Source organism: Hyperolius riggenbachi, chromosome 3, assembly GCF_040937935.1.
Source record: "Hyperolius riggenbachi isolate aHypRig1 chromosome 3, aHypRig1.pri, whole genome shotgun sequence".
Taxonomy (NCBI): domain Eukaryota; kingdom Metazoa; phylum Chordata; class Amphibia; order Anura; family Hyperoliidae; genus Hyperolius; species Hyperolius riggenbachi.
The window spans coordinates 299236276-299259388 of NC_090648.1; the positions used below are offsets into that span (position 1 = coordinate 299236276).

A 23113-nucleotide genomic window follows, 5' to 3' on the forward strand; every position below is an offset into this window, starting at 1 on the left:
AGAATAATATACTGCGCCAACAGCACAAGTCCAATAACATAAATAAAAAGAATGAAAACATAAAAGGAGGTCCCAAGGTGCAACTGACCAATTAGAACAAAAGCACACCGGGAACATGCTTCATTGATAAATAGCATTGACACACTGGCCACGCTAGGCCCTGATGAGTCCATTGGACAACATGTGTTGGACTTTTTTTTATAATAATTTTATGTAGATGGAAAATTGACCAATCAAATGACTTAGTGGCTGCATTTGATTGGTCCATTTTTCAGGCTGCATACATTTGCATTGCATAATATTAGCAACTCATTGACCATCCCTAACCAGTTGCTCTTCACTGGACATCTTGCTGTGCTTCTGTCTGGTTAAATGGTGAAAGAGTTTAAAGTGATAACACTATATGCTCTGTAAAACACTGTGAAAGATGTCTGCACTCTGCAAATACTAATTATTATGTGCTTCTTCTATCCTGTAATTTACAGAAGTGATCTAGTGGCATTGGAGTTATCGAGACTGTCTGTTTATTGATCTGAAAATAAGGTTATGGCTATTGTTGTGCCTTAATTTAAATATTTTTATTGCTAGTGCATTTAATATATGTCCATGACTGCCAGGACTGGTAAAAACTTCAATGTATTATATAAAACCTTGAGAAGGTTAATATGTAGGCTAAGAGATTTTATTTGTGTGGAGGTATATAACACTGTCATATGGATAAAAACATATTTCAAGGATCAGATTGTTTTCTGACGTCTTATGCCTTTCTGAGAGAGTGTTGGGGGATTTTCTTACGTTGAAGGTCACTTATAATTACTAACTAAAATACGGTAATACTTTTATCCAGGAGGCTGATTAGATTGCCTTTTGGGGTCAATCAAGAAGGGTTTCTTTTCTTTCTTGTGATATATTGGCCAGTTTCTATAGAGGCTTTTGCTTGCCATCCTTTGAATCAAATCTGGCAGGGTTTGTGAGAATTTAATTTGATGAATATGTTGTTTTTAACCTAATTAAGCATGTAATAAGATAACTGCAGCTGTAGACTTGTGCAAAAAAACAAAACCAAGGACATTGGCTATGAAGGTGTGGTGTGGGGACCACCGATGACCCTCGGCATGTGTCAGGTTTAGTTCTCAGTCAGCTGTGATATGTATCCCTGATCAAATTATTTGCTAGGCTTACTTAGTAAGTGAAAATAGTGTAACCAGTGCAAACAACAACATACTGTATATGCTTTTCAATTAGTAGTAGAGATTCCCATAAATGTAATTTAGTTTGATATATATATTAAGGGAAACCTATTTTACAGGTTAAGAAGTGGATGTAGTTGCTGCTCCTCTCCATTTGTGACAAGTACTGGAGATTAGAGAATTACTGCACAATACTCATAGTGATGTCTGTACCGTCTTCACTTCCAAAGTAATTCTAAAATATGCATATAGAACTACTATTTAAAAAAGGAGTAGGGTGGGGTTTTGAGTAAAAAAAAAAAAAAAAAAGAACAAATGTGTTTTCATGATAACATAAATTTGTAAATGTAAATAAAAACCAATGAAAGCTTTGAAGAAAAAATGAAAGTCCGACCATTAGCAGTATAAAAAGTTATTTTCCAGTGTCAGCAGCACGGAACTTTACTAAACAAAAGCAATGTGTATCGACTTGCTTTTATAATGCAGTGTGACATTTCCAGTTATAATACAAAGAGGAGAAACATTACCTTGCAATAGCTTTTTCAGAGAATATAGGTCTGACTTTGTTTTGGGTTTAATATGAAAAAGTGATTCCTCATCAAATAACATGAACAGAATGGTTATCAGATCGAGAGCAAATTGTGTTTTGATATTACCTGTGCAGGAGTAGTCATCTATTTTGATGTATCCTGTTTGGCAAATACACATGAAAGATCCTGGTGTATTCACACACACAGTGTTTTCCCGACAGTAGTGACGTCCTTCAGCACACTCATCAATATCTAGAAAAGACATGGGATAAGTAGTAGAAATACAACACACAATTAGTTATGTAATGCAACCACTGGTATGTGCTATTATAGCTCAATGTTTATCATGTTTGTGGTAGGGGGAAGACTGCAAATGAGGGGGTCAACAGCACACAAATTGAAATCGACATTTACATTAATTTTTTTTCTTCATCTTATACCACATATTGATTATGAATTCGGTAATGATGTTTCTCAGAGTATTGTATATTCAACCTCTTCCTTAAAAAGAATCCATTTAGTTAATTGAGGCATCTTCCTGTCCTGAATCAAGAGAAATCTGTTTTCCTGGTGTTTTTTCATTTTTGGATTATTATTTTAGAGCAATTATGGCCAGAACCTGAAGTCTGGCCATTTCTGGGTCCTGCTGGGAAATGGCCGGCCGATGCTGCCAACGCATGAAATGTATTAAGTCCTGGACAGCCAAGTCCCAAAGCTTACCACCGCTGCAGCCTATGTGCCGCCGTGCTATGCAAGTTCCGAAGCTGCAGCTTTCTTATGTGCCCTTCCTGCTGTGTGTGTCCTGAAGCAGTTTAGTCCAGCTGGCGCACATTTCCTTCTGCTGTCGACTGCAACACAACACTCCATCTGGCCGGACCACTATTTCCTTCTCCTGCTGCTGGCTCCTGTACAGCATGTTTCCCCCTGCTGCTGGCTGCAGATAATGGATGTGACTGGAGGGGAACAGAGGTGCGGGGACACACAGGAATTGGTAAGAGGCAGGTTGGAGGAAGGCACTCTGGACTTGACCAGGTACATGTAGTCATGCCGTGTTCTGGCCAGCAAAAGTCTGAAAGAAGTGTGTTTTTTGTGTATTGGCCGCATCAGCCGGCCATTTCTCGTCTTTGGGTTCTGGCCTCAATATTTACATAATTTTTCCTGTGAATTATACAGCCTTTTTTAGCCTTTTTTACTACCTATTGTAGTACAGTACTTCTTGTAGTACTTATTGTAGTAGTAGTAGTAGTACTACTACTATAGTAGTAGTACTTACTGTAGTACAGTAATTCTATTCAACTTATGGATAAAACTGTACTAAATAAGGGGAGCACTTATTTCTCAGTCTCATTAGGTAGTTTCATGTTGGTGTATTGGGAGTGCAAACTTTCTTTTACATTTTTCAGTTATAGTATTAATACCATTGTTCGCTCTGGATGGTGTGCACTCATAGGCCCATATGCAATTCACTTTTTCTCCTGAGATATCCCTTAGGAGATAATTTTCATCTTCTGTTTAAAATAACTTTTAAGCATTTTACAATTGCAAAAGTACCTAAAAGTTGATCAAAAAGTACTATCAAAATTATTTTGAGTATTTTGTTGCTTGCTGGTGGTTTAAAAGGAGATGTATCATGAAAATATCACCTAGGAGAAAACTCAGTGGCCCATTTATACCTTTTTTGTTGTTTCCTCTGTATTAAAGGAATACTATCGATTCACATATTTTTTTCAATTGACACAGGAATTGTTTGGGAAGTGCTGCTAAGTACTGGTGTATACATTTTAGTAGCAACTTCTTTGTTTACTGTTAGCAAAATACATTCAAAGTTTACTGACGCCAAAACTGACGACTGACTGAGCCATGAGGAGAGGGGAAATTCCCCTCACACTTGATCAGTTAACTCTATGTGTAGCTCTGTGTGTGACAGAGAAGAGACAGGACACAGGAGCTGAAGCTGTTGGGAGCTCTGTTTCTGACTGACCTGTCTGAAGAGAGCAGAGGAAATGTAACTAATTGTCACAGCTTTTCATACTGTTTTTGCTTTCAGAGTTTGATATTTGCTTTCTGTAGTCTGATATGCAACTCTGGCTGTGCATTGAAGCAGACACCCCTTCTGCATTTGATTTGTCCCAATATAGCTAAATCCTACCCTCAATAAATTACAGTTTTTGCCTCTGATATTTAACATGAAAAGTAGGAAAATGTTTACACAGCTACTTAGACATTATTTACACACTTCATTTTAGAACACTTGGGTATCGATAGTATTTGAGAAAAAACGCGGAAAAGCCGCCGCGTGCGCTCAGAACAAGGTGGCTGATTCCGCGTCCAACACGGCGGTTTGCACACGTAGGCCTACATCTGTCAGTATGGCTGAACGCGGAGAAACCGCCGCATGCCTTGATAGCGGTGCGGCTGGCTCCGCGTCCAGCGTGGCGGGTGGTACGCAAGACATGTCTGGTGTGGCTGGGACTGATAGTTCACACAGGTTCAGAAGGACGCGCGCGTTGAGAGGCAGAACTTTTATGACAGCCAGAAGGGAGTCAGCTGACCAAGCCGGTCAGCTGACGATTGTACCAGTTCCCATTGGTCCAGCACTTAGGGGAGGCGCTGGAGAGCACTGGGCTATATATACTGGGTGCTTGTCATTCGCTGGTTGTCTGCCGTTGCGATCACTACGTGGAAGCACTCAGACCTTATTGTCAGAATCTGTGTTATCATTCTGTTATACTTCAGATTAGTTCCAGGGTGTTGATGATCAAGCACCTCACACCCAAGATTAGCAATCTGTGTTCTCATTCTGTTATACTTCAGACTAGTTCCAGGGTGTTGATGATCAAGGACCTCACACCCAAGATTAGGGACTTGTGTTATCATTCTGTTATACCTCAGACTAGTTCCAGGGTGTTGATGATCAAGGACCTCACACCCAAGATTAGGGACTTGTGTTTTCATTCAGTTATATTTCAGACTAGTTCCAGGGTGTTGATGATCACGGAGCTCACACCCAAGACTAGGCATTGTTTATTATCTGTTATGACTTTCTGCTTTCCTGACCACTCTTCTGTTCACTGATTTGGTACTTCGCTATATCTGATACTTCGTTACCAAACCCTTCTTGCCTTTGGATTACCCAATCAGCCTTCTGTCTTTGTACTGTGTATGTCCGTGTGTTGCCGACCTGGCTTGTCCGACCTTCAGAGCTATCTCCCCAGTTAAGAGAGAGTTCACAGACCAGTCAGTGACATCCTCTATTGGTGTCACTCTCGCTCTGGTCCTTCCCTCTCCCAGTCTGACTCCTCCCTGCGGGAGAGTCTCAGGCTGCTGGAAGGTACTTACTCTAGCAGTATTCCTTACTGCCTTGTACCTGTCTTCCTGGTATTGTTCTCAAAGTATTACTGTTGCACCAAACACATATCTCTCAGGTGTCCAGAGGTTAGTAATATATCTGATTATCGGTGATACTGCAGATCATCAATAATCAGTTATATATCTGTATTTTGGTGATACTGCAGATCACCAATAATCAGATCCTCTCTGTGTTACACCGATCGTTACAGTATTCCTTTAAATTCATATCAGATTATATACAATATAATATGATATTTATATCTAATATATAAATTATAGTTATATTTATTATATTATTTCTTATGTAATATATACACAATATTCAATTGCCAAAGCAATCAACCTGATGTTTCCAGTACATCTGATCAGAAAAAGGAAAATCAATCTTGATCAATTTGAAAACAAAAAATAATTATTTTTATATAAGAAAAATACACAAAATCAAATCAATTGATTTTCTACGTCCATCTTGATAGATATCACAGTTGGAAGCTGGGATAACCAATTTCTTTACCATGAGTTCAGTATAAATGATGTCTATAGCTATGTGTAGTGCTAGATGAACTCTGTGTGATATCTAAGCCTCCAGCTTTTATCCCTTAGCAACAAAAAATACTTCACAGATGCTTGAAATCTAACATCTATTTTATGTGAAATGGGACAGTGCTGCCTTTTAACCACAATAAACTGTGTTTAGGAAAGATACAGCATGGAAAACTTGATTCCTTTTCTGCTTTCCTGGGTTTGTCTAGATACGACAGGCTGACAACTTGCTTGGGGTGGAGAATGAAGGCATTGATGCAGCACACCCAAAAAGCAACTTCATTACATGTTCACTCTCATTTTCCTTCTGCACTGCTGCTTCATCCCCCGTTTGTGGCCTATTCTACACAAGACAGCTAAAATTATCTTATTCCCGTCAAGGCTTGTGTGCGCCTCTGACACAGTGAAGACTCTCTTGTGGATATCTATTAGCGTGCATTTCAGCTGAATGTCTTTCCTCATTTCCTTGACATCCACTTGCACATGCATGCATCCGTATGCAGACTTCTAATTAAATTCATAACTCATACTTATGTTTGACTTGTGTGGATGTTAAAGATTATTCCACACTACTATTACACTTCAGCGGTAATGCTTTCTTACTACCTTCCTATACAATTTTGAAAAGGGTGCACTGTGGTTAGAAACATATTCTCACATTATTCACCTACCTTATTTACTGACTTTATGGCTTAAAGTATTTGCATTTACCAGTTGCAAAAGTTGATTTCCAACCAGGCAGTTTATCTGTATTAGAGGTGGCTTAGCACCTGAAGACACACAAAATTCTCTCTGTGAGGCCTAGATCAGCAGCACCACTCTTGAAGAAATAGCTCTTTATTCAGACACGTAATTAAAATCACATGCCAAAAAAATGGGTTTAGACGCAGCTACAGCCCGCTGTTAGAATGCTTCTTTGTTAAGCTGCAAGCTCATATTGACATGCTAGATAGACACACCACTTTATATACCCCTGGTCAGATACAAACTGACCAATCAAGCATACTATCTAAAAAGAGTGACTAACCAGCAGGTTCCTGTAATAAGGAAGACCTGATGGGGAACTGCAGATAAAAATAAAACTCCCTCTGACATCACCAATGACATCACTTAGGGGAGGTAATCACTGGTAAAGGAGAGTAGGCTTGGCCAAAAAAACAACTCCCAGCCAATGAGGGTTGGAGGTGACTGGATAGTGTAATGGTGAAAGACTGTCTCTGACACAGGAGACCAAGGTTCGAATCCCAGAATGAATGCCTACCCAGGACTTCAGTGTGCAAAGCATAAGGACTAAGGCCGGGAAGACAGAAGTACCACCAGAACCACATTAATTAGTACAAGTCAAGAGTACAAGCAGTCTGGATCACCAACAGGATCAGATAAAGCAATGTACAAATTCATAGAGCAAACTCACGTCCAGTAACAATCCATGTTCATACATGGGAGTTCAGGGATTTGGCAAGATTAGGGTCAGAAATAATCCAATGACAGTCCAGGCAACAAGTCAGAGTCCAGGCAATAGTCACAACAAAAGGTCAAGAGTAATCCAAACGCACCCAGCAGCTAGTTCCCAGAAGCCAACCAGAAACCACTTCCTGCACATCACTCATGCATAGCAATGAGCTAGTTAATCAACTGCAGAAATCCTCTGTGACGTAATGTATATGAGGAATGAGTGCTCATGTGCGTCCACCTCTTAGAGAGGACACCATGAGCGGCTTTCCTTATGTCTACAGGAATGCAGGAAATACCGCCTTGCAGAGCCTGCAGAATGGAATTGGCAGACTGTGCAGGAGTGCTAGGGATGCCATGTGCAACCACAGGAAATCAAACTCTCACACTGACTTCCTGAATTGCTAGAAGCATCACAGACTTGCAGAGCAGGTTAGTTCATGACACTCTCTGCATAAAAGGTGTAAACATACATGTCACAGGACAGATTTAAACGTGCAATTTAGTGTTATCAAAACAATGTTTTTTCCATTTCAAATAGGGGCCAGAAATGAATTTCCAAAACTAACTAAAGCTGTAATTAAACTTCTTTACAAGACTGGGATCTGTACTTTTTGTGAAGTATGGACTACCTAGAAAGTTCTGAAGGCACAAGTATTTAGTTGTACTCTGTGAAGTATGGACTACCTAGAAAGTTCTGAAGGCACAAGTATTTAGCTGTAGTCTGTGAAGTATGGACTGACTAGAAATCTCTGACTGCATGAGCTGTAAAGAGGTGGAGCTTATAATTTTCAACAAATGGTTGAAGCCATTGACTGGCAGCAAATTTGGGCACTCTCATATCACACAGTCTCTGCTTTAAACTCTGCTGAATAATTGTGTTTTTCATGCATCTATATTACTTTCTTAGGTGTAAGGAAGCTGAAATAAGAATTGCCATGCATAGAGCTGTGCTGAAGAGATAGTTTGTTTGTTTTCCCAGTAATATTGGAGTTATCTCTAAGAGGTCACAGGTAGTACTCCAGCTGCCTGTGACTTCTTAGTGGTGAAAAGTCCACTACTAGGCTCAAGGAGAGGTAAGCGCAAGGGTTTCACTTTTCAGGAGGATTCAAGAGGGACCCTGAAGTGTACCTTGCATGGGGTGTACACGGGGGCGTAACTAGAAATAACTGGGCTCCCCTGCGAAACTTTGGATGGGGCCCCTCACCCCCCTCACTTTCTGCACAGGTAAATCGGTAACCTGAGAACCAATGTTCTTCAACTGGCTACAGACAGCAGTGAAGCACTGCACGCATTTTCTCTAACAACTAGATTAGATCCTGTGATAACACATGCATGTTTTCACACATACAGACACGCATGGCGTGCAGAAAACGCATACAGAAAACTGACAGACGAGTGTGCTCCCAGTCCCAGCTTCTTATTTCACTCACTCTGTCCTCCTGTGATGGAGCAGAACTGGTTCTGCAGATTACTCCAGCATCATTACAGTACACCGCACTTGGGAAGGGTGTGGAGAGGTTGGGGGCTGGGCGCTGTACACAAGACCCTGCTGTACACTGAATAGGGTCTGCCTACAAATATTTGTCTGCAAAACTTTGATTTCTTATCAGTGGCTGAGCAGATGCAGTCATTAGAAAAATTATGCAGAGAGCAGAAAGTTTTTTCTTTCTGTGCCCTTAGTTGTCAGTCTTTCAGGACAGGGAAAAAAATCTATTCTCCCCATGGGGCACCCTGTGGCTTCTGGGCACCCTGCAGCTGCATCCCTTCCAGGGTCTATTGTTACGCCCCTGGGTGTACACTTTAAGAGTCTGCTGTTGACCCTCCTGATGCAGGTTCCTATAGAACAACATAATTCTGTATGCTGACCCCTTGATAAAGGTTGTTTTTTTTTATAACAACACTATTCTATAAATGTAATTCTTAAACCAATGTAAGTGTAATATTGTATATAAGCTGCATTTCGCTAAAATGGGAGTATTCCTACAGTAATACACCATATGGAAGTCAGTAATGCATTTTTCCTTCACACACCTCTAACCCCTTGAATTCCACCAGCTCCAACACAGACCCAATTAAAATTCCAGATTAGGTAAAAAAATAACTGCTTTATTATCAGTGATATCTCCTGATGCATTTCACTTTGCAACCTTAAAGACCCAATTAAAATGCACTGTTTATTATGTATGTCAAGTTTACAAATTATATAAAAAAAAAAAAAGTCTAAAGAGCGACTAATGTCACAACAAATCCCCATGCCCCAAAGGCTATTTTATTTTAGTCTTACTAAAGATTCAGGAACTACAAAATAATAACCTGACAGACAATGCCACACTGACTGTATTCTGCTCCAATCACAAAGAAAATGTGTCATGCTTCATTTTCAATGTTCGCTTTTCCCATCATTATCCAATTTCTAGGCAGTTGCCATGGAGGTCTTTTTTCCAGAACAATTTAAAATGTATGAACAACCGAGTCATTTTTCACCATTGTAACAGGCTGCACACTATTACCGCCACTATCCCTGACTTCCACTGCTCACATAAATTCAAAGTGAAGACATTTCTAATTAAAAGAAGAAACTTGACACAGAGGTAGAAAAACTAATGAAAACAGCTGTTACATAACACTTGGGATAGATCTACCTTGCTGTCTTTGGGCATAATAAGATAATATCCAGGAGGTAAAATGAGCTACTTCCAAGTCAATCTCCTCTCTTGTCGCATTTCAGTACATAAACAACTGGTTTGGAGTAATTACATTCATAAGTTTATGACTAAATTGTTAGAAAACCTAAGAAGGAAAGTAATGTAAATGCTGATTTTCCATTTATGTTTTGAACAGAATTGCTTTAAAACTGATCAATATGCAGCATAGCAACACATACATGTAACAACACAACAAAGTCACAAGACAACATGTATGTACACCAAGTTAATTATTCAACTGAAAGTCATGTTTGTGAACTTATTTTTCTATCAAAAGAATCTCAATTTTGTCTATTAAGAACGATAATTTCCTAAAGTCGGCAAAAGAGCATGGCCATGTTGATGACCTCACTTTTCTCTGATGCTATTAAATCATATTGTAAATACAAAAAACAATCATATAGTTTGCACTGGCGAACTGAGGGGGCTATTCCGGGTGTCTGGAACCTCCCCCCTGCACTGAGCTGTGTATTCAGCCAGGGAAGCCCGCATAATATAAACAGCCTCATTCTCCCTCCCTTCTTACTTCTGGTGCTTCCCTCCAGCTAATAGAATGAGAGAGGCAGCCCAGCTTCCCTCACAAGAAGATGCAGCCTGCAGTGAGAGAATGTTGATTATGGAGTCCTGGACTCTCCACAGCACAGAAGTGTCAGACATGATGAAATTAGAGTACAGGCAAGCTGGTAAATATACACAGCATGATGCAGAGCTTGCCTGGACTCAGGGTCTGTGGGAAAACATCTGTCTGGTCTCTCCCCATTGTTATAATGACTGCATGTGTGGGTAAGGTGTTTAACAAGCTGAAAAGTTTTTGACAGTCCCTAGACTCCAGGAGGGCTTCTTTCTGACTTGTGTGAGAGACTGACAGGGACAGGAGTCCGATTACAGGCAAGTAGCCTGTGTGATGTGGGACTGCAATACAGATACGTTCTCTGCTCCATCTCAGGCTATTCTCAATTTCTCCACTCCTCTCTCTGGGCTAGTGCACGCCAAAATGACAATAGCAATCGCTAGCAATTTGTGAGTGTGATTTTGTGAAGTGATTTTCAGAGCGATTTTTGAATGAATTGCTCAAAAACATGCTACATGCAGTATACCTGTGATTTTGAAAAAATCACAACGCTGCTGTGGGAACACCCACATAGGGTAACATTAGCCAAGCGCTTTTCAAATCACTGTTGATTTGAAAAACGCTCAGAAGCACTCTTGGTGTGCACCAGCCTCCTTCATTCACCTTTGTTTCCCTCTTCCCCTAGTGCTGGCTGTGTGTTCTTGTCATACAGGAAAGCTAAATAAAAGTGCAATCCTGGTGAGGCAAAATATTATTATTTAGTATTTATATAGCGCCGCCATCTTCCGCAGATGCATATATCCCTGCATCATATGGGTGTCGCTTGCGCTATGTGACACTATGTAGCATATTCCACTGAATTGTCCAAACTAAGTCTATCTCCTGTTCCTCTCTTGGGGAGTTGTTCCAGCGCTGTACCCCGTTCACATTTGCTGCTACCAGAAGCCCTCAGAAACACTCGTGTCCTTGAGTACTTCCAAAGATAGGCAGCTCCGTAATACGCCAGCGCACTTTTGTGCATAGGCAGTATGGAGCCACCTGTATTCAGAAGCACTCGGGGACATACGTGCTTCTGGATCTTTCAGGAACCCCCCCCCCCCCTTAAAAATCCTGTGTTTGCCCCTGGGTTTGGTCTCTGTTTTCCTGATTGACAGTGAAAGAGTTGCCACACTATCCCTCATTACGTGAAAGCAAGTACACTGGGTTTTAGGTAAAATAGGGCCCTTAGCAAAAATAATTGTGGGCCCCTTACACTTTAATGCTGCTATGACCATAAAGTTGTTGTAACATCCAGAATACCAGATTTGGGCCTGTAAGGAGGATGGGGCCCTGGGCAGCATTCAAGTACAGTCAAACACAAATGCTATAGCTAAACTTGTCTATTGCACTAATTACTCTTCATCTGCTGATCTTCGCTGCATATCTGAAAAGTAACACAAGTGAGGACAAGTGCAAAAAAAGTGCTATTTTTTTCATCCCTAATATCCTCCTATTTCCATAAACCAAAGCACATGTTCAGCACCTTTAACTCTGTTCTCCACCACCTCCTCCTCCATGCAGGGGCGTAGCAATAGGGGTTGCAGAGGTAGCGACCACATCGGGGCCCTTGGGCCAGAGGGGCCCCGAAGGACCCTCCCTCAACTACAGTATTAGCTCTCTATTGATCCTGTGCTCATAATAATCACTTCTATAGATACTTTGAATAGTGGTAATCATTAACAAACTGTTCCCCATTTCCTTCTTGCACCTTTGACACAGTAGTTGCCATTGGCAGGTTTTGGTGCGCCGTATCAATTGTTATGTATAGAGTGCTTGGGGGGGCCCCAATGTAAAACTTGCATCGGGGCCCACAGCTCATTAGCTACGCCACTGCCTCCATGCTTATCAGCTAAAGAATTTGCAACAGACTTCACTGATAAAATTGACAAAATCCCAGAGTGGATTTTCCATGCAGCCCTCAAATCCCACCTCCACACCTCTCATTGCTCTCTATCTGCATTCTCTCCACTATCTGAAAACTCTCTTCTCTATAATAACCAAACCACATCTAACCACCTATTTTTTTGAATCCTATTCCCTCCCATCTTATTCAGCAGCTATCCTCATCTCTCATGCCTGTACTAACATGATATCGCTATTTAACCACTTTACCCCCGCCTGTACGCATTTCTCCATCCCTTTTTCCATCCTTTCACCCCCAGGGACAGAGAAATGCGTACTTTTTGCGCTCCCGCCGCTGACCGCACTCCCGCTCGCACTAGCGCGCACTCCCGCTAGTAAACACGCCGCCGGCCGCTCACCCGGAGATCAATGAACAGGAAAATCCATTCCTGTTCATTGATCTAAGCCCCGCAATGATCCGCTGCTTATCCGATAAGCAGTGCGATCATTGTGAAAAAAAAACACTCACAGCCTCCTAGTACTTCCTGCAAGCGTCCGGAAGGACGCTTGCAGGTCGCAATAAACAAAAAGTTACTGTTGCCATCTTGTGGCCAAATAGTAAAACTACACCCTAAAGGATTTTTCACATACAATTACATTAGTTTTACCCAAAAAAGTAACTCCTTACCTCCCACACTCCCCATTTTTTTTTTGTAATAAAAAAAAAATTACAATAAAAAAAATACATAAATAGTTACCTTAGGGACTGAACTTTTTAAATATTTATGTCAAGAGTGTATAACACTGTTACTTTATAAACTATGGGCTTGTAATTAGGGATGGGCGTAAAACTGAAAAAAATGCACCTTTATTTCCAAATAAAATATTGGCGCCAAACATTGTGATAGGGACATAATTTAAATGGTTTCATAACCGAGACAAATGGGCAAATAAATTTCATGGGTTTTAATTACAGTAGCATGCATTATTTGAAAACTATAAAGGCCGAAAACTGCAAAATAATAAATTTTTCCCCACATTTTTTTTCTATTTTCCCATTAAAACACATTTAGAATAAAATAATTCTTGGCATAATGTCCCACCTAAAGAAAGCCTAATTGGTGGCGAAAAAAACAAGATATAGTTCATTTCATTGTGATAAGTAATAATAAAGTTATAGACGAATGAATGGAAGGAGCGCTGAAAGGTGAAAATTGCTCTGGTGGTCAAGGGGTAAAACCCCTCAGTTGGGAAGTGGTTAACCTGCCCCTCCCCTCTTGCATTTTTCAGTCCCCACTCAAAAAGGCTGTTGTGACACTACTACTTAAAAAAAACATCTCTAGATTCTACCACACTCGCCAGCTACCGCCCAGTGTCACTTCTCCCATTTGCATCCGAATTACTTGAACACCATATACATGCTGAATTAAGCCATTAATTATCTGCTAACTCCCTGCTTGATTAGTTCCAGTCTGGCTTTTGCTCTTACCACTCCACAGAAACAGCTCTCACTGAAGTTGCAATGATCGTCTTGCAGCTAAATCCAAAGGTCAATTTTCCATACTCATCTTTCTTGACCTGTCAACAGCATTTGATACTGTTGACCACACCTTACTCCTACAGATACTTTCATCTGTAGGCATAAAAGGCCTCGCTCTTTCCTGGTTATCTTCCTATTTCTCTGTAAGGTCTTTCATGGTCTCTTACTCAGATCAGATCTCTTCTCCTCACCCTTTGTCTGTGGGGGTTCCTCAAGGCTCTGTCCTTGCCCCTCTTCTCTTTTCCATCTACATGCATTGTCTTGGCAACCTGATAAACTCATTTGGGTTTCAATACCACCTATATGCAGATGATCCACAACTGTACCTCTCTGCCCCAGACCTTAAATCTCCCTCCTCACACGTGTTCCTGGCTGCTTTTTCTGCTATATCCTCCTTCATGTCCTCTCGCTTCTTAAAACTTAATAGGAGTAAAAAAGAACTAATTTTTCCACCGGCTCTGTACACCACTCTGCCTGAAATAACAATAAATGTTACATTCCCATAACTTCAGTTCCCAATGCATGGTGCTTAGGGGTAATATTTGACTACTCTCTCTTTTATTCCTCACGTTCACTCCCTAACCAGCTCCTGTCATCTCCAACTCCAAAACATATCTCGCATCCGACCTTTTCTCACTCAAGAAGCAAATAAAATGTTATTACATGCTCTTATAATATCTTGTCTGGACTATTGCAACATACTACTTTGTGGACTACCAACTAACAGACTAGCACCGCTCCAATCTGTACTGAACTCAGCTTCTTGTCAAATTCATCTTTCTTCTCGATCTTCCTCTGCTGCACCTCTCTGTCAAGCTCTTCATTGGCTACCAATAAACCATGGGATCCAGTTCAAACTCTTAAGGGCCCATTCACACTAGAGCATTTTGCCGGTGATTTTGGCAAAACGCTGAAGCGCTTTTTAAAGCAATAGTGCAATAATACCCTATAGGGCGCGTTCTCACTTGGACGATTTGCGTTAATCGCCGGCGATTAACGCAAATCGCCAACCGCAAATGTGTAGCCTGCACCATTTTCAGACGATTTCCCGGCAATCGCGTTTCAGTGCTAATAGAAGCGCTAAACGCAATCACGAAAAAAATCGCCACGTGTGAATGCCGATTTTTTTCACCTTCAACACAAAAAAATCGCCTGGGCAAAACACTAGCAAAAGCACTAGCATTTTGCGATTTACAAGTGTGAATGGGCCTAATTTCCAGATTTCCAGATACCAACCCAATCACAATCTCAGATCTGCTCACGACCTTCTGTTGTCCTCCTCTAGAATTACCTCCTCATGTTTACGTTTACAAGATTTTGCACGTACTTCACCCCTCCTCTGAAATGCCCTCCTACAACACACTCTCCAACCTTTGTTTCCTTTAAACGCTCTCTAAAAACTCACTTGTTCCGACAAGCATATGCTCTACCTTAGGCCACTTCCCCCTTTGTCCTAAGACCAAATTGCACTCCTACTAAATATCCTAAACACATTGCCTCTATGGCACAGGTGTCGAGCTCCAGGCCTGCAGGGCCAGATCCATGCCAGTGTTTAGGATATATTGAGAAAGAGAGGAATGTGTTCTACCTGATGGACCACACCTTTCCTGATTCAGACCCATCAATTAATTTGAGCAGTGTCAAAAATGTGTGAGGACCTCGGCCCTCGTAGGACCAGTTTGACATCCCTGCTCTATGGCCTGGTGCACACCAGAGGAGTTTTTCTGAGCGTTTTGCGTTTTTAAATCTGCTGCTAATGTAATCCTGTGTGTCTGTGCACACTGGAGAAATGAGGTTTTGTAAAAAAACCCATAGCATTACATTGGGAAGAGCTTTTGAAACCTCTAAAAGCTCTTCCCAATGTAATGCTATGGGTTTTTTTTTACAAAACCTCATTGCTCCAGTGTGCACAGACACATAGGATAACATTAGCAGCAGATTTAAAAACTCAAAACGCTCAGAAAAACTCCTCTGGTGTGCACCAGGCCTATATGTTTATTGCATACTACCCCACCTCTATTCCTTTAGATTGTAAGCTCGCAAAGGCAGGGTTCTCCCCTTTTGTGTCTTGGAATTTATTCTACAGTATATTCATTGTGTTACTTTTATCACAGTCATTACCAATCCTGTATTTTGTATCAATTTTGTATTTTGCTACCACCTATGTATTTTGTATATTGGGGCACACCATTGTCTGTATTGTTATGCACCCCATGTTCGTTTCTTACTTTGTACAGCGCCACAGAATATGTTGGCACTTTATAAATCATTAATAATAATTTATCTATACAGGTTCACAATTTTCCTCATCTTTACCTTTGAATCACTCCACAGCAAATATCCTATGTTTCTGTCATCATATAGATATAAATGCATTTATTAATGTCTTCCTAAGCCAATCACATTTTTCTATACATAGCCGCAAGACCTGTGATAGCAAGAGAGTAATTACCACTAAGTTCACTTGGTATTGCTGCTTAGCTCTTTCATGAGCCACTGTTTCCATGCAGCAATTTTCTAACACTTGAATAAATGTGCTCCTTAATTTATGTAATAGTAATGTTATTGGCTTAAAGAGAACCAGAGATGATTAAAAAGCAGAGTTAGTACCTGCTAACGATGTTTTCAACAATCCTTCAGGGCAAAGGTGAGACGTAGCTCCTCCCAGGAACAGGAACAGACAGCACTTCCCCTATAAAAAAGTCACATGGTTAGTCCACCCTCAGTGCGCTTAGCCACGTACCCGACAGGTGAACATTCCACTAACCCATAACCGTGCAACTATCAGACACAGACAATTAACACCCGGGTGGGATCGTTGCCCTGAAGGATTGTTGAAAACATCATTAGCAGGTACTAACTCTGCTTTTTCCCCACAATCCTTCAGGGCAAAGGTGAGACGATTAACAAGTAATACAACCTCAGGGTGGGACCACTGCTTGGAGAACGTTTCTACCAACCGCCTGGTCGTGTGCAGACATTGCATCAATTCGGTAATGACAGATGAACGTAGAAACACTTGACCACGTTGCTGCTTTACATATTTGCTCAGGCGAAGCCCCTGCATTATTAGCCTAAGAAGCTGCCCTAGCTCTAGAAAAGTCATCTTTAAATGAGGCAGGAGCCTCACTTCCCATAACTCTGAAAGCTTCTATAATAGCTAAGCTAATCCAATTAGCTATAGTAGATTTAGAAGCTCTCTGACCTACAGTTTTCCCTGAAATAAAACAGATAAGGAATCTGTCTTCCGGACATCTGCAGTTCTGTTCAAGTATTCCAGAACACATCTTCTAACATCTAATGAGTGAAAAATCCTCTCTTTTCCACAACTTGGATTCACACAGAATGTAGGCAAAATAATATCCTGCTACCTGTGAAACCTAGACATAATTTGGACAAAACTTTGGATCCGTCTGTAATACTAACCTATCCTGAAAATAAGGACTTTTCATAAACGAGGCCTGTAGCTCACTAACCCTTCTGGCTGTAGTGATGGCTACTAAAAATACAGTCTTTAATGTAAGAAATTTAAAAGAACTGTCCCCTAGCGGCTAAAAAGGACCTTTGGACAGCCCCTCTAATACGAACGATAAATCCCAAGGAGAAACGTATGGCTTGTGAACTGGCAGTTTCCTAGATAGAGCCTTCCGAAATCTCAGTATCGGAGAGGAAGACAAGGGGATACCTGAAAAAGCAGAAAAGGCAGCAATCTGCACCTTAAGCGTACTCCCAGAAATATTTTTATCCCAACCGTCCTGGAGAAACCAGGACTGCTGGGACTGACAAGCTATCAAACTTAGAGCCAGATAACCAAAGATGGAAAGTCTTCCAGTATTTCAGATAGATCCTCCTAGTAACTTCCTTACAGCTAGTAACCAATGTAGAGGCCGCCTTCTCAGATACTCCCAACTTTTTGAGTAAGGCTAATTCAAGATCCAGACTAACAGATTCAATCTGCCTGGATGCGGATGCCACAGGTTCCCTTGTAGCAGTAGATCCGGCCTGCAAGGAAGTCTCCAAGGGTCTTCTGATGCTAACCACTGAGAGCTGAAAACCAGCTCTTTCTTGGTCACCAAGGTGCTATCAAAATCATCCAATTTTGACAACCTCTCCATTTGCTAATGACCGCCGGAATTAAATTGAGAGGAGGAAATGCATACAGAAGTGGAAAGTTCTACTCTTGAATGAACACATTCACCCCCCGGCCTTGATCTCTTGGATTGAGAGAGAAAAAAGTCTGAATCTGGGTATTGTCCTTGTTGCAAACAGATCGATTGACGGTGTTCCCCATCGTTTTATGATGTCTGCAAAAACACCTCCTTGTTTAGAGACCATTCTGATGACAGAATCCTGCTTCTGTTCAGTTTGTCTGCCTCTATATTGAGTGTTCCCTTGAGATGAACAGCTCTCAAGGATGACACATTCTTTTCTGCCCAAGACAAGATGTCCTCCGCTTCCTCCTGCAACAACAGGGATCGCGTGCCTCTCTGTTTGTTGATAAACGCTACTGCCGTAACGTTGTTCGACTGGATCAGAACCTTGGACTGCAACAGTATCGGTTGCGCCTGAAATAAAGCCAGCCTTACTACTGTTAATTCCCTTCAATTGGATAACCTTTGAGACTCCGATTTTGTCCATTTCCCCTGAAAGGCTCTGTGAGCTATATGAGCTCCCCAACCCCAGGCGCTTACATCCGTAGTCATTACGTTGTCTACAGGCTCCTTCCAAGGCCTGCCCTTCGCAAGGTTGGATTCCTCCAACCACCATTGCAGAGACAACACACAGTTTGAGGGATTTTGACTTTGAAATCTAATGTTTGTGGACGACCGTCCCAATTTTCTAGGAGGAACCTCTGTAACTTCCTGATATGCGCTAATGCCCAGGGAACTGCCACCATCCTGGATGACATTAACCCAAACACCGTCAAAATCGTTCTTATGGAAACTTTGTCTTCCCCTTGTAATGATTTCACTGCCAAACTTATCTTCAGAATCTTCTCGGGAGGAAGGAAAATCATCTGTTTTACTGAATCCACTAGCATGCCAAGAAACAGTTCTCTGACTTGGAATTAGAGAGGACTTCTCCAGGTTGATGATCCAACCTAGGGATCAGAGATGTTCCGATACCAGATTCAAATGGCTTTTCAGCTGTTCTGCTGAACTTCCTAGAATAAGCAAGTCGTCTAAATATGGAATGGTTAAAATCGATTGTTCCCTTAACGGAATTAATGCTTCGCCTAGAATTTTTGTGAACATTCTTGGGGCAGAAGCGATCCCAAACAGGAGGCAAACAAACTGGTAGTGTTCTACCATCCCATTTATTCACACTGCAAAACTTAGGAATTTTTGTGATTTTTGGTGAATTGGCACAGACTAACCAGCAAGCTCATGGTGACCCAGAACTCATTGGGGTGTGTAAGGGACTACAATGGTCCTAAAAGCCCCATTACTAAGATGTTAAGAAAAACAAAAGTTTGCTTTCCTAAAACAGAAAGAATTTGCGATAATTCAGGTTGGAGTGAGCTCAAGATGTCTCCCAGGCACCACTGCTGAATATATGCAAATTAACCATTGTACCCTTAAAAGCTAAACACACCTCCAGAACCGCTGGAATGCAATGATGTGTCAGCTTGTTAATATGTACAGAGCCATAATAATCCAACATGCATACAGACTGTTTCGGATTGTTTGATCCTCATCAGTGCATGGCATGGATTAATATGGCTCTATGGAGTAGGGCTTGTAAATCCGAGAGGCACAGACTAACCAGCAAGCTCATGGTGACCCAGAACTCATTGGGGTGTGTAAGGGACTACAATGGTCCTAAAAGCCCCCTTACTAAGATGTTAAGAAAAACAAAAGTTTGCTTTTCTAAAACAGAAAGAATTTGCGATAATTCAGGTTGGAGTGAGCTCAAGATGTCTCCCAGGCACCACTGCTGAATATATGCAAATTAACCATTGTACCCTTAAAATTGGTGAATTGGCACATGCCAATATGCATCTCTTAGATCCAGAGATGCCATAAAGGCCTCTGGAAACAATAACTTCCTTACTGATTCCATCCGAAAATTTTTCATAAACCGACTCAGGTTTGTTAGGTTCAGAATCAGGCGAAACTTGCCCGACTGCTTTTTTACTAGAAAATAGTTGAATAAAATGTTTAAATTTTTTTTTTTTCCTTTTCTTTTTACTGGCACAGGATGAATTCCATTACTTTGTACAGCTCCACGGAATATGTTGGCGCTTTATAAATCAATAATAATAATAATGATTCTGTCTTAGCATGTTCTGCAATATGCTCAAAATCTCTGGAACCAGAGTGGGATCTCTTAGGGCCTTTGAGATCACAAATCTTGATGGTGGAGGAAGGGAAAAATATTTGGAAACCAAACATTATTGTCTGGCGAATAAATGGATTTTTTGTCACTTTTGCCCACCTAAGAGAAAGTATCTTAGCCTTCCCCCCACCGCCTGACACGAGTCATTGGGATACTGACTGGGTCTCTGGAGCTTTAGACTTAAAGCCCCCTTTCCTGGACTTGTCAAAAGTCCACCTCCTGCCTTTACTTTGATCCTTAGAGGGATCCTTTTGTGTTACCACAGTCTGTTTCTTAAGCAAAACTTTCCTTTTATTCGACGTTCTTTCCAAAGCTGAATCCAGCTCTGGACCAAACAACAATTCACCTAAAAAAGGGACACCACACAGCCTGTTTTTGGATGAGATATTACCATCCCATATTTTAAGCCACAAGGCTCTAAGAGAAACATTAGAGCAATGGACCTGGCTGTAAACCTAATTGCTTCAGCAGAAGCATCTGCTAAATATGCAGCAGTTTAAATGAGAATAGCAATAGAACTCAACAATTGCTAAACAGGTGCACCAGCCAGTATGTTAGCTTTGAGCTGATTAATCCACAGCTCCAAAGTTGTGGCCACACATGTAGAGGTAAAAGCCAGCCTAAACATAGCCGCACTAGCCTCCCAAGACCTTTTCAAATAAACATCCACCTTTTAATCAAGTGGATCCTTCAGCTTTGTATAATTGATTATGAATAGACAAAACAGCTACCACATCCTCAATACAAAATTTAAACTTTGAAACAGATTCAGATTCTATTTCTCTAGCGTCTGAATCCTCAGAACTAGCTGCAAACTCAGCCTGACTAATATCAACTTCAGTCACAGATACTCCAGATACAGCAACCTGAGAAGTGGATGGATTAGCATTCAATAATGAGGACTTAATTGATTCCAATGAAGCATTAATCATCTCTCTAAAGGATTCAATGTATCCTGAACAGAGTGACCCGGCTCCTCCCCTATAACCCTCTGTATGCACAACTGACAGAGTTTTTGCATAGGGCAACATAAAATTGCACAAAGGGCATGTTTTATCATTAGGAGGATGCCTATGCTTATCTGCAGCAGCAGCAGCAGATTTAGCAGAAGCCTTAGTACAATCAGCCCAGAAAGAGAAACCATTATCTCACCTTTTGGGCGGCCTGGTTGCTCTCAATCCTCTCAGCGTCTGACATGCTTCCAGCTGACACATCCAGTGCAGGACAAACTCTCTCTGAGCAACAGTGCTACAGGCCTGCGCAGCTTCCCCTTTAAACATATCTGGCCTGCCGCGAATGGATGAGTGGCGGCCCGGAAGCAGCAGAGAGAGTAATGAGCCGGCAGTACAAATTGTTACCTTCGGCATACCCGCCGGAAAGTACGCATCCGGACGCAGCCAAGCGTCCTAATGGCCGCAATGCGCTCCACGCTGCACATGGCCGCCGGCTTACCTCCGTCCTGCTCACTCCGCCGCAAGGCCGCCAAGGGGAACCCACGCCTTCCACTCTTGCTCTCCCTGGAAGCGGGAGAGAAAGGTAGGCAAACCCCAGGAAAGCTCCAGCCTGGGGCGCATGGCCAGACTGCCTCAGTACCACAGTCTCAGCCACCCAGAGAGATCCACCTGCAGCCCAGCACACAGGCTTCACCCAAAGGGGAGATGCTGACCTGCCTGGACGCAGGAACAAACAGCACTGAGGGTGGACTAACCATGTGACTTTTTTATAGGGGAAGTGCTGTCTGTTCCTGTTCCTGGGAGGAGCTACGTCTCACCTTTGCCCTGAAGGATTGTGGGGAAAAAAAGCTTTTATACATACCTGGGGCTTCCTCCAACCCCATATGCACGGATCGCTCCCACGCCGCCATCCTCTGCTGCCTGGATCCGCCGGTACCGGGTCCCGTAATTGCCGCGAGTCGGCCAGCGGATGCGGCCGATTTTCCGCATCACACGCCGCTCCCTCTATACAAGTACGCATGATGCTGCTTACTGCGCAGCCGCATGCATACGGGTATGGAGGGAGCCCCTGTGATGCGGACAATTGGCCGCGTCCGCCGGAAGTGATGGGCCCGGTACCGGCGGTTCCAGGAAGCGGAGGATGGCGGCGTGGGAGCGATCCAGGCTTATGGGGCTGGAAGAAGCCCCAGGTATGTATAAAAGCCTTTTTCTATTTTTAAATTGTATTCCTCTCTGGTTCCCTTTAAAGAGTTACTCCAGTAAAAATAATGTAATAAAAAAGTGCATCATTTTTACAATAATTATGTATAAATGATTTAGTCAGTGTTTTCCCAATGTAAAATCTTTCCTCTCCCTGATTTACATTCTGACATTTACCACATGGTGACATTTTTACTGCTGGCAAGTGATGTCAGTGGAAGGAGATGCTGCTCGCTTCTTTGGCAGTTGGACCTAGCTGTACACAGCTGTTATTTCCCACTATGCAATGAGGTTCACAGACTGAAAACGGTCAGGCCTGTTACACATCAGAAACGTGCAGGAGAACGGCTCCTGCAGGCGTTGCGGCGTGTCGTCGGGAAACTCCGATGCGACGCTGAGTAGCGGCGGTAGTAGTTAATTAGCCCGAAGGGGAAACGGCGATTCCCGACGATAAAATGCGCCGGGATGCATCGTATCGCAACGTATCGAAACGCAGCATTGGGTGTGAAAGGTAAAAGGAAAGTCTATGGACTTTCCTTTTACCTTGGTTAACGCAAAGTATAGACCTTGCGTTAAAACGCGTAAAAAGGGCTCTGGTGTGAAAGAGCCCTTAGGGCCATGGTCCTGACATCCCACTATGGGAAGTGTTTCACCACAATATCAGCCATGCAGAGCCCCCCTGATGATCTGTTTGTGAAAAGGTAAAGATTTCTCATGGGAAAGGGGGTATCAGCTACTGATGGGATGAAGTTCAATTCTTGGTCACAGTCTCTAAAGAGGGCAGGCATCTGCCATGCTGCTGAACTTTTGTTGTAACTGGTAGCATAAGTACACACTGCAGAAAAAAAAACGAAA

The 23113-nt window shown here is 42.0% G+C and overlaps 1 protein-coding gene across 2 annotated transcripts in view; it reads right to left on the reverse strand.

Annotated features, from left to right (window-relative positions):
* Positions 1-23113, reverse strand: part of LOC137563722 (protein kinase C-binding protein NELL2) — a 391218-nt gene that overhangs the window by 78555 nt on the left and 289550 nt on the right. For both annotated transcript variants that reach the window (XM_068276574.1, XM_068276575.1), the window contains one exon: positions 1847-1972. In XM_068276574.1, the coding sequence (XP_068132675.1) occupies positions 1847-1972 (126 nt within the window). The remainder of the gene's footprint in view (positions 1-1846; positions 1973-23113) is intronic.